At 49.4% G+C, this 12740-nt stretch overlaps 1 protein-coding gene across 6 annotated transcripts in view; it reads right to left on the reverse strand.

Moving 5' to 3' along the window:
- Window positions 1-12740, reverse strand: part of NEURL1 (neuralized E3 ubiquitin protein ligase 1) — a 106146-nt gene that overhangs the window by 28379 nt on the left and 65027 nt on the right. For 2 of the 6 annotated variants that reach the window (XM_016191329.2, XM_060171393.1), the window contains exon 1: window positions 9151-9387. The exons of 3 other annotated variants lie outside the window; for them this stretch is intronic. In XM_016191329.2, coding sequence (XP_016046815.1) covers window positions 9151-9184 — 34 coding nt within the window. In that variant the 5' untranslated portion in view covers window positions 9185-9387. Of the gene's footprint in view, window positions 1-3134; window positions 3349-9150; window positions 9388-12740 lie in introns of those variants that run through there. One more of the 6 variants, XM_060171390.1, reaches the window with a different exon arrangement.

The raw sequence follows: 12740 nt of genomic DNA on the forward strand, positions 1-12740 counted from the left end.
GGATCAGCCTGTCAAAGCCCATGTCCAATAGAAAAACAATTACAGAAGCCAGATCTCCCACCTTCTGCACCCCATAGAGATCTCTGGTCTATACTCCCAGAGGGATAAAGAATAGGAGGGGATGGGATGTGGCACTCTGGTGTGGGAATTGTATCAATTGTACTCCTCTTATCCCACAATCTTGTTGCTCATTATTAAATAACTAAAATGATTTTTTTTAAAAAAAACCCACAGGTCTTCCACAGCCCTTTGTCCTACTCAGCCTCAAACACAAGAACCCATTTCTCTGCAAGTTCAAGATGGCAGAAGTCCTGGGGAGCTGAGGGAAGGAGTGCTGCAGCCAGTGGCTTCAAGAGGGCAGGCCTGTGCTGCACAAAATGCTCTCCAGGTGGTGAAAGGCCCTGAGGGAGTCTCATTCTCACCACCAGGCTCTGGATGAGCTCCCTGGGAGCAACCCCTCCCAGTGACAGGTTTATAAGCAGCCCTCTGGGAAACACAGTGGGAGCCTCCCTTAAACAAGGCTGCTGCTGACACCCTGGAAGCTTTCCTCAACACCCCAGGTCCTTCTGGCATTTATGAGCTGCCAGACACAAGTGTGGCCCCAGCTAGCACAGGTCCCATTCCTATTTCTGAGGCGCAGGGGCTTAGGAGACCCAAGGAGGCTCTGAACACAATGCAGCCTCCAAAGGTCTCCCTATTGCCCCCCGACTGTTCGGGCTGAGCTCAGCTGCCAAGGACCGGCAGGGAGCAGGCGATGCTAGTGAGTGTCTAGCCTCCATTGGCTTAATGGGATGTATCTTCTCTCAGCCCTCACTGGCATTCTGAAGCAGAGTGACTTTCCAAGGGCATACAGCCCAAGTGAAGAGCTCTGAACCCAGGCCTGCTGCCTCCAAACCCCACAACTCTGGGATGACCACTATCCATTAGAGCCTAGCTTATCTCGTCTGTAAAATGGGGTCATGGTAGAGCTTCCTCATGGGATTCTTGAGGATTAAATGAGATGTGTAATGTAAAACTAACCCAGGACAAGGTGGTTATGGTAATAACAATAGTTGCAGCTAGTAATAATTAATAATAATACATCAACAATTAATTTTATCTAATTATGTTAGTAACTGCTATTAATGAACTATCATAACAATCTAATTATTAATTATTATTATAAAATTCTTGCTACTGACAATGATGTCTGTGCTCCCACTCCTATCCCCTTATCTGGGTTCAAGCCATTTCCCCCCACCCTGAATAATTTTCCTCCCAGCCCCACAAACACCTCTCTGAATCCCACCCATATTTCAAGGCCCACAACATTCAGAATTGCCTTGTTCTGAACTTCTGGGTGCTAATACCAGTGCTGGCATGACCACTGGCATCACCTATAAAGGAAGCTTGTCTCATTGTCTGGATCCCAGTGGTCCAGGGTAAAAGGCCTGAGCCTCAGAGACAGGATACCTTGGGTTCAAGCTGAGGTCATGTCACAGACACCAGCAAGGGTTGGGGTAACAGTGATGATGGTCACACTGGGCAGATGTGAACTTCTCTGGACTCCCTAAGGGGTCTACATCACCCCACCCCACCTATCATTTGGCTCCAAAATGGACCAGCCCATCTCTATGGGAACATTTTTCATCTTTCTCCCAATTTCTCCTCCTCCTCCTCTTTCTTTTTTTCTTTATTGGGGATTAATGGTTTATAGTCAACAGTAAAATACAGTAGTTTGTACATGTATAGTATTTTTCAATTTTCCACATTACAATTCAATCCCTTTTAGGTTTCTAGGTTCTCCTCTGCCATCATGTTCCAGGACCTGAACCCTACCTCCTACCCCTGACCCCAGAGTCTTTTACTTTGGTGCAATACACCAAACCCAGTCCAAGTTCTGCTTTGTGTTTTCTTATTTTTCAACTTCTTTTTTATTAGTGATTTAATAATGATTGACAAGATTGTGGGATAAGAGGGGTACAATAGCATACAGTTTCCACCCCCAGAGTGCCATATCCCATCCCTTACATCGGAAGATTCCCTATTCTTTATCCCTCTGGGAATATGGACCAAAGATCTTTATGGGGTGTAGAAGGTGGGAGGTCTGACTTTTGTAATTGCTTCTCTTCCTCCCAATTTCTATACCTGCCTGGTTTTTGTTGTTGTTGTTTGTTTCTTTGGTGTTTTTTTTCTTTTCTTTCTTCTTTTTTTTTTTTTTTTAACCAGAGCACTGCTCAACTCTGGCTTATAAATGGGGGATTGAACCTGGGATTTTGGAGCCTCAGGCATGACAGTCTCTTTGCATAACCATTATGCTCTCTACCCCCTCACTTGTCCTTCAGACCTTGGTTTATTTATTTAATTTGATAGAATAGAGAAATTGAGAGGGAGGGGGAGATAGAGGGAGAGAAAGGAAGAGAGACACTTGCAGCCCTGCTTCACCACTCATGAAGCTTTCCCCCTGCAGGTGGGGACTGGGAGCTTGAATCCAAATCCTTGCACATAGTAACGTGCACTTAACTGGGTATGCCATTTCACTCAATCTGTATTTCAGGTAGAGAGAAGGAGGGAGGGAGGGAAGAAGGGAGAAGGGAGAAGGAAGAGGGCAGATGGAGACAGGGAGAGAGACTGCTCAACTGCTTTCCCATTTGCAGAGTTCCCTGTAGTGTGCTCTCGTGTGGTGCTGGAGCTTGAACCCAGGACCTTGTGCATAATAAGGCATGTACGCTACTGCATGAGCTATACTATCTTATGAGTCCCCTTGGTTTTTTTTTTTTTGTTTATTTATTTATTTATTTATCTCATAGGACAGAGAGGGGAAGGAAAGAGAGAGGGAGAAAGACAAAAACACATCTACAACATTGTTTCGCCACTTGTGAAGCGTCTCCAGGGCAGGTGAGAATCAAGGTTTGAACCCAGGCCCTTGCATATGATAACATGTGCACTCAACCTAGTTAATGACCCAGCCCCTCCCCTTGATTTTAAAGTCTTCTTTCATTCAGAAGACTTTACCCCAAGGCCAGCTCAGGGGTGCTGCTATGGAATCCCAGGAACCCCAACATTCCTCTCAGAACATCTAGCATCTCAGCCACCGTTCTCCAGGGGCAAGTCCTAGTACCTCAGGGTGGCATGTATTATATGCAGTACCTGACCTGTCTTTGCGGTCCTGGGGAGACAGGTGAGAAGAGCCATGAGATCGTGTTCTGTGTTCTGGGGTACAGCTTTCTGGAAAGGTTGCAGGACTGTCCGTGTCTACCCATGATTTGCTGGGAGCTTCCTGCCAGCAGCGGCCACTGTCTTTGTGTCTTTGTGGCTGCTGTTTCTGCGGCACCCAGCTCAGAGCACATAGCAGGTACCCAGTGAGGACTGTGGAAAGAATTGCCACTGTTCCATTTTGCAATCCACTCACCAACTAACAAATGGCCAGTGAGTAGCCACTTTGTGCCCTCTATTTCCTGGTGTCCTATGGTGAAATCAGAGGAAGGAGGGTGGAAAAGACAACTGCCTTTCCTGCCCAACACCAAGATCCCACACTACAAACCTGACTACAGTCCTTTCTACTCAAGAACTTTCAATAGCTCCCTACTCTTCTGTAGAAGAAAAGGAAGAAGGGCTGGTTCTTTTGTATCAGATACTGTCCCAGATGCCTTCAGTTCAGCTTTGTCTCACCTTCCCAGTCGGCAAGACAGGCATCTATGGGAAGCAACCTCTAGTGAGGCCTCAGAGATTCCTATCTGCTCCCACTTCCCAGCAACAACTTTTGCAAAAAGTTCCTTTTGCAAACCACCTCCCCCCACCCCGACCCCATCTGAGCATAGAGTTCATCTAGCAGCTAGCATCAAGCAGTCTGAATATAGCTTGAATATGGGATGCCACTCCCATGATTGGGTTATTTAAAGCCTTTGTCTTCTCCCTTGGTTGCTTTCTCTTGCCTCTCAGGTCAATTCCTCTGGAGGAAGCCAACTGTTATGTCATGAGGGAGAGCAGCCCATACAGCAAGGGTCTGAGGACCACCCATGACCATATGAATCAGCTTGGATATGGCTCTTCTCCAGGCAAGCCTTCTGCTGAGACCACAGCCTGACTGTGATCTCCTGGGAGACGTTAAACTGGAGGGGCCATGTGAGACTGCATCAAGTGTTCAGATATACAGAAGCCATGAGACAATTAAGTGTTAGTAAAACAGTTAGCATTACGCTTCTAACTTGGGGGATAATATGTTATATATCAATAAAGGGTTAATTTAACCAATTTCAGAGATAAAGGTATGGAGGTTCTGAAAGGTACTGGTGGGTCCAGGGTCCAACAGCTGATCAGAGCTGGGCTCACAACTCTGCTGTGTCTCACTGAACAGCTGTCCTCAGCTAGCTGGTCAGCAAGCTCTGCATGAACCCTCATGGCCTCTGCAGCCCCCTTTGTGGTTTAGGGTAGGGGCTCCGTGAGCACGCCTCTCATCTCTCATGCAAGGCAGGCAGCAGGCCCTGCTATTCCTTGGGAGACTGGATCCATGAGGATAAGAAGGCTAGAAAAGAGTGGAGGGGCTGGGCAGGATATGCACCTTCATAGCCAAGTTAAGCACCATGCCCAGCCTCCTGCTCTCACTCATCCTATGACTTCAGTCTCTGGCATTTCAAGCAGCCAGATGTGCATGCAACTGTGCCCTCCAATAGCTGTGCTACTGAGAGAGGGCGAGCATGTCTCTTCTCCTTCTCTCCCTCCCTCCACAAACCCCAAAACTCTGGAAGAAGATTCCACATCCCCTCTTATCCTTATCCTGTCGCAGTTTCCATTTTATAAACAGAAAAAATTTGGGAGTCAGGCGGTAGCACAGGGGGTGAAGCGCAGGTTGTGCAAAGCGCAAGGACCGGCACAAGGATCTGGGTTCGAGCCCCAAGCTCCCCACCTGCAGGGGAGTCGCTTCACAGGCGGTGAAGCAGGTCTGCAGGTGTCTGTCTTTCTCTCCCCTTCTCTGTCTTCCCCTCCTCTCTCCATTTCTCTCTGTCCTATCCAACGATAATGACACCAATAACAACAACAATAAAAAAGGGCAAAATAAAATAAATAAATATTTTAAAATATTTTAAAAACTTAATAAAGAAAAATTTCAAAAAAGAAGGAGAAGATTCCACATAACTATATATTTGGGGTTCAATTCCCTGTCTGTGTTCCCCAGACCAGCCTTAGAGAATGCAGCATGGCTCAGTCACCTACATCCACACACTTAGTAGGCCATCCATCACCCTTATCACCCCTATGCCACTCCACTCTCACTCATGTGCACTTAGGTGAACATACACAACAGATGGGTGTACCTGAAGGTGACCACAAACCACAAACACCCAAGAAACATTCTGTCCCAGGGACCAGCAAGAGTGGCAGGAAGCAAAATGTACAATCTTGGTTCTTTGAAGTAAACAGGGTGTGTATTTGGTATATGCAAGTGCCTACTGGATCTGGAGGAACCACCAGGGAAACATTCAGGGAAACACCACCATCTCCACAGTACTAACTCTTCACCAGACAACACCTTTATGCCCACTGGCTCACTTAACCCTTCCAACAACCCCTGGGTTAAGTCTTATCAAATGCTTGATTTACAGAAGTAAACACTGAGACTCAGAGAGGTGAAAAGATGACCCAAAACTGCAGTCAGTAAGACTGGGACGGATTTACACACCCCCAATACCCCTCATCCTCCTCCATCCTTGCCCTGAAAGGAGTACTGTGGGAACGGAGGGTCACCAGCACTGCTCTGTCTCCCTCTATGCCCCACCCTTCCAAGATTGGGAGCAACTCTGGCAAGCTGCCTGATTCTTTATTTTTTTAATTTGCTTTCCCCCCACTTTTGTTGCCCTTGTTCTTATTGTTGTTGTAGCTATTATTGTTGTTGTTGTTATTGATGTCATCATTGTTAGATAGGACAGAGAGAAATCGATAGAGGAAGGGAAGACAGAGAGGGGGAGAGAAAGACAAACACCTATAGAGACCTGCTTCACCGCCTGTGAAGTGAGTCTTCTGCAGGCGGGGAGCCAGGGGCTCGAACCCAGATCCTTACACTGGTCCTTGGGCTTCGCGCCATGTGTGCTTAACCCGCTGTGCTACCGCCCGGCCCCCAAGCTGCCTGATTCTTTTTTTTTTTTTTTTAACCAAAGCACTGATTAGCTCTGGTTTATGGTGGTGCAGGGGATTGAACCTCGGATTTAGAAGCCTCAGGCATGACAGCCTGTTTGCATAACCATTATGCTAGCTATCCCTGCCCTAAGCTGCCTGATTCTTAGCTTCCGAGATCAGGCGTATTCAGGGTGGTATGGCCGTAGACGCACACAAGCTGCCTGATTCTTTTTTTTTTTTTTCCTCCTCCAGGGTTATTGCTGGGCTCGGTGCCTGCACCATGAATCCACCGCTCCTGGAGGCCATTTTTTTCCCCCTTTTGTTGCCCTTGTTGTAGCTTTGTTGTGGTTATTATTATTGCCCTTGTTGACGCAATTCGTTGTTGGATAGGACAGAGAGAAATGGAGAGAGGAGGGGAAGATAGAGAAGGGGAGAGAAAGATAGACACCTGCAGACCTGCTTCACTGCCTGTGAAGCGACTCCCCTGCAGGTGGGGAGCCGGGGGCTCGAACCAGGATCCTTACGCCGGTCCCCGCGCTTTGCGCCACATGCGCTTAACCCACTGCGCCACCGCCCGACCCCCAAGCTGCCTGATTCTTAAGAGATCAAGCACATAACTGCCTAAACCATTTTCCAAGTGGGAAGCAATCTCTCCCACCAGCCCCCTGGCAGGCTGGTCCCCAAGAAGCCTGACTCTCTGTTCCACGCCCCACACGCACACACAGTACTGCCACAGAAACACTGATATTCACAGACTAGCAGGACATGTCATGGGTACAGAGCCACTCACACATGAAAATGCAGAAGCAACAAGTGGTGATGCTGAAGCATCGCACAGATAGATGCACCCCACACAGGAATATGCACAAGGTGGGGGGAGGACACAGAAGCAACATACAAACAACTATACAACCACACACAGAGTCTCGAATTGTTCTCTGTCACTTCATGGTCACAAGTCACTGTAATTAGAAATCCCAGCTCTACATTCTGAACCAAGCCAAACTTTCAAGGCCCACAGGGGAAACACAGTCCAGAGTGGTGAGCTGTGTCTTCAGGGATGGGCTGTGTGGGCTGAGTGTGCCCTGGGAGGAAGCCAGTCCCTTTGCAGGTGGAGGTAGAGCCAGAGCATGGGTGTGGACACAGGAGAGGACAGGGTTCTGGTTAAGGGATGCCCCGGGTGCAGGCAGCTCCCCACCCCCCAAGTCACAGCTCCAGCTCCAATTGCCTGCTTGTGTCACTTCTCTCTCGGGGCTGAGAGGCACCGAGGCCAACTCAGTGGAGACCCCGCCTGAAGAGGAACATTTGGTTAGCACTTTCCACTCAGCCCAGACAGAACTTCTAGAGTTCTCAGTGTGTTCCCCCAGCTACCTTCCTGTCGCTGGGGTGGGGGTGGGCTGGTTGGGGATATGACCCTGGCATTTGGCATGCCTTTCCAAGCCCTTTCATTTTTGCTCCATGCTGAGTCCTTACTCTGAGGAACCCTTATGGACACCCTGGAAGGAGGGGCCTGTCCCCAACCCCATTGGCAGAGGAGGAAAGCAGGTCTGGTAGACACTAGTTCTCGCTCCCACACATGTCTGGGGTTGAGTGCACGAGCCCTGGGTGACCACACTGTGGTCTTGGGCACTCTCGCTTTCACACCCACTGAAGCCTGTGCCTCTGAGTCTGCTCTGAGGGCTGCTCCATCCACCCTAGGCCCAGGGCTTGTCCGAGTCTGACTCCAGTGGAAAATGCCAGTCGACTCCAGATGCTCTGCCAACTGTCACTGCCGGGGCCAGTGAGTCCCAAGACAAGCCCCCATCCCACAGACAGGCAGGGCCAGGCCCAGGTCAGCCCAGCCCAAGACAGGCCACTGGCACTGCCCCTGGTCCTGCCCGGATTATATGTCTTCCAGGGCCTTCCATCTGTCACTTGGCCCTCTGGGCTCAGGACAAAATTCATTTTCTTTTAAGAGAGCCAATGACTTGCTGTTCTCATGTCTCCTGTCCTTTTTTCCCCCTCTTTTTAAATTAGAAATTACTCTCAAAGTTCAGAGCCTGGAGGGGAGAGGTCACCTGGTCACCAATCCCAGTCACAGCTTCCCCCTCTCTCAAGCCTCTGCCCCCTCTCCGTCCTGGGCCTCTCCCAGCTCCCCAGTGCCCACTGGACTCCACAGAGAGAGCCTGCCCATGTCCAGGTGCCCTGCCTGACAGGGAAGGAGAGCACACAGGGCAGTATGGCAAGGACTCCTGAGGTCATCCACCCTGTTCTGGCACTGGCCAGTTTGCACAGGCGCCCCCACTCCTGGGCCCTGTTATGACAAAACAAGCTCCTGGGTCTGGTGCTACCATAGGAGCCATGTCCCTCCCAAGACCAAAGCACTTGAACCAGATGGACGACGGGGCTGAATCTGGGGAGAGCAGGGGCTCTGAGCAGAGTGCTGGCCGGCGTTGCTTCCTCTCATTCCTTCACCCACCGTTCTGCCATGGATGTGAACCCTGGGGCTCAGAAGTTCCTTGGCCTATCCAGCAGAGCACACACTGAGAGCACACCATGTGCTTAGGAGCACAAGCTAACACAGGTGCGCACCCCACCATCTCCAGGGCACACTCGGACACTTTGCACACGCGTGTGCACCCACACACCTCCCCACAGCTCCCTTGTGGGACACAGTGCTGACCCCCCTATACCCTCACACTGGTTCCCCCAGCTGCCCAGCTGAGGTCTGCTTTACTCCTGGGGGGGAGAAAAGGATATAGACACACAGAATCCCACATCCCACTTGGGGGCTGATCAGCACTCTGGGGAATGAAAAAGACAAGGAGAATTTGGGAGGAGACTCAGCTGCCTCTTCTCTCACCAGCTGAAAGAGAAAGCCCCCCCCCCATGTTTCCCAGCCCTTCTAATATTCCCCTACCTCAGTGCCCAACATTCAAGGATTCCCCCTCCCACAGCCCCAGAGCCCATCGAGAAGAGGCAGGGAGGGGGTGATGGTGTCCTCAACACTCCTCCCTGTGACTCTGGGCCCCAGCCACTCCAGGTGGTCCAGTCCCCGGACACCGGCCCAGACCTTACCGTGGAGGCTGTTCCGAGTGATCTGTCCCCCCATCGCAAAGCAGCCAGCAGCACGGCCACCTCCGTTTGGCCAGTCAGACTCGTCACCAAGCTGCCCTGGCCGCTAGCTCCCCTCCTCCTGCCCCCCTTGTCCCCCGGCGCCAGTGGCAAGCATGGCTGGGCCAAACCCTCCCCCCCCGCGCCCCCACAGGCTCCCTCCCGCACACAGCCGCCCGTGAGCCTCCAGGCCACACACGCACACACCACACGCACACCCCTCTTGCCCTGCTCGCTGTGCCTCCCGGTTCCCACCCACTCTGGAGCCTCCCCCACCTCCCCGTTGGTAGAGGCAATGGGATCTGTCATGTTTATTTACATAAGGAGGAGGAGACTCCAGGCTTCCTGAAATAGCCAGGCTCAGAAAGCCTAGAGATGCCCCAGCCCCAGCACACACACACACACACACACACACACACACACACACACACACACACACACACACACACCACATCTGCTCAGGCCCACAGCCATTCACACGTCACTGTGCACATACACACAGACCCCTTAAGGCAGCAAGGCACAGCAGCATGGCCCCTGTCCTGATGGAGCTTACAGTCTGGAGCTGTTCCCTCACCCAGGTTCTGTCAAATGGTCAGTTGGAGCATCAGTTCCCTCTCCCTGGGGGCCTCAGGGAGTAGCACTATCCTCAGGCCCCATTGCTCTTATTATCTGAGCAGTGAGGAGCAGACACTGGGGGCCCACATGGAAGGTGGCAGAGCTGGAATACAAAGCCAAGCAGTCAGGCACCAAGCTGTCCTTCCACTATGCACAGACACAGGTGGACACCAGTATGTGTAGGGCTACCACGTCCCATGAGCAAACACCCATGCTCACAGTCCACACTTAGCACACACACACACACTCCCACAAACTCAGGCTGCCGGTGAGGAAATGTTGAGGTGCAGAGCCCAGCACCCCACACTGAGGGGGGAGGCACAGACAGAAGGTGGAGGGTGCAGGGAAGGCAAGTCCCTGAGCCCAGGGTGCTGCATAAACCGCCTGATTTCCCCTCAGGATGGCTGGGATTGCTGCTACATTCATTTTTATAGAAGGGAAAGTGGAGGCTCTGAGAGGTCTGGGAACTCACCTGAGCCCACCCACCAGCAGGTCAGAGGAAGAGTCAAGACTTGAACCCTGATCTGTAGTCCATCACACACCATGGTAGGCTCCCTCCTCCAGGCTCTGACTGCACCTGTAGGCCATATCCTCATGGTCAGGAATCCAGGTTCCCAGGGAAAGATGCAGGTGGGGATAGAAGGCTGGTGGGTGAAGGGATAGGGGCCAGGGAAGCAGCCATAAGAAGAGGGGGGCTGTCCTGAATCAGATGGGACTCAGAAGTCTGGGCTCTGGAAGTCTCTGCTGTGTCCTGAGGCCCCAGCTCTGCACCCTGTTTCTGCCACCCCTGCTGGGTCTGAGGAGGGGAGTTCAAGCCTGATCCAGGGTCACCAGCCAGACAGCTGGGCTGGTTCTGGATGCAAGAGCCCAGAGTGCTGGCCCTCTTGTCAGACTAAGGGTGTACCTGGAACATCTCCCCAGAAGCTGGGGAGCCACACACCACACAAGGCTACTCCTCTCTCCGGGTTCACACCCCCAAATCTGCACAGCAAGACACACACAGCCTAGCGCCTCCAAGGGAGGGAGAAAGTACCCCACACTCTTATAAATAAACATAATAACAGCAAATGCAAAGCCTTGCTGTGTGAAGTCATTTCTTAGCACATTGTACCCAATAATGTGTTCTAGCCTCACAACCACCCCAAGATACAGGTTGTGCTTTGATGCCCATTTGACAGATGAGGAAACTGAGTAAATGAGGCTGTCCCTGCAGCTGCAGAGTCAAGCCCTCATCCTGCCTATCTTTCTGCTTTTTTATTTATTTTTATGATTTTATGATTTTTTAATTTTTTAGTACTATTTCTTTTTTATTGGGGAATTAATGTTTTACATTCAACAGTAAGTACAATAGTTTGTACATGCATAACATTCCCCAGATTCCCATATAACAATACAACCCCCACTAGGTCCTCTGAATCCTTAGAATCCTGTATTCTTCCCACCCACCCCAGAGTCTTTTACTTTGATGAGATACGCCAATTCCATTTCAGGTTCGACTTGTGTTTTCTTTTCTGATCTTGTTTTTCAACTTCTGCCTGAGAGTGAGATCATCCCATATTCATCCTTCTGTTTCTGACTTATTTTGCTTAACATGATTTTTTCAAGGTCCATCCAAGATGAATGAAATGGAAAAAATGGTGAAGTCACCATTTTTTACAGCTGAGTAGTATTCCGTTGTGTATATATACCACAACTTGCTCAGCCACTCATCTGTTGTTGGACACCTGGGTTGCTTCCAGGTTTTGGCTATTACAAACTGTGCTGCTAAGAACATATGTGTACACAGATCTTTTTGGATGGATGTGTTGAATTCCTTAGGATATATCCCCAGGAGAGGAATTGCAGGGTCATAGGGTAGGTCCATTTCTAGCCTTCTGAGAGTTCTCCAGACTGTTCTCCACAGAGGTTGGACCAATTTACATTCCCACCAGCAGTGTAGGGAGGGTTCCTTTGACCCCACACCCTCTCCAGAATTTGCTGCTGTTACCTTCTCTGATGTATGACATTCTCACAGGAGTGAAGTGGTATCTCATTGTTGTCTTTATTTGCATTTCTCTGACAATCAGAGACTTGGAGCATTTTTTCATGTGTTTCTCGGCCTTTTGGATCTCTTCTGTGGTGAATATTCTGTCCATGTCCTCCCCCCATTTTTGGATGGGGTTATTTGTTGTCTTGTTGTTGAGTTTGGCAAGCTCTTTAGATATGTTGGTTATTAAACTCTTATCTGATGTATGGCATGTAAAGATCTTCTCCCATTCTGTGAGGGATCTCTTGGTTTGGGTAGTGGTTTCTTTTGCTGTGAAGAGGCTTTTGAATTTGATGTAGTCCCATAGGTTTATACTTGCCTTAGTCTTCTTTGTAATTGGATTCATTTCATTGAAGATGTCTTTAAAATTTATGCGGAAAAGAGTTCTGCCAATATTTTCCTCTAAGTATCTGATAGTTTGTGGTCTAACATCCAAGTCCTTGATCCACTTGGAATTTACTTTTGTATTTGGTGAAATACAGTGGTTCAGTTTCATTCTTCTGCATGTTTCAACCCATTGTTTCCAACACCATTTGTTGAAGAGACTTTGCTTTCCCCATTTAATAGTCTGAGCCCCTTTGTCAAAGATTAGATGTCCATAGGTATGGGGGGCTTTCTGTTTTTTTTTTTTTTAACTATTGTGCTATACCTTTTTTTAAAAAATATAATTGACATGCCAACATTACATTAGTTTCAGATGCACAACATGATTTACTTCTGCCTTTTCCCCCCCAGGTGTTCCACTTGTATTTATCCAAAACAATATGTAAACATTAATTCAAAAAGACATATACAAAGTTTTTCTTGTTTTTTATTTGTTTTGTTTTGTTTTTCCTAGATGTTTCATGTTTTCACACTGGATGTTTAGGGCTGTTCTCCTTTCTGGGTCTATTTTGTAGGTGGCAAGACC

This window comes from Erinaceus europaeus, chromosome 14, assembly GCF_950295315.1.
Source record: "Erinaceus europaeus chromosome 14, mEriEur2.1, whole genome shotgun sequence".
In the NCBI taxonomy this organism is placed as follows: Eukaryota; Metazoa; Chordata; class Mammalia; order Eulipotyphla; family Erinaceidae; genus Erinaceus; species Erinaceus europaeus.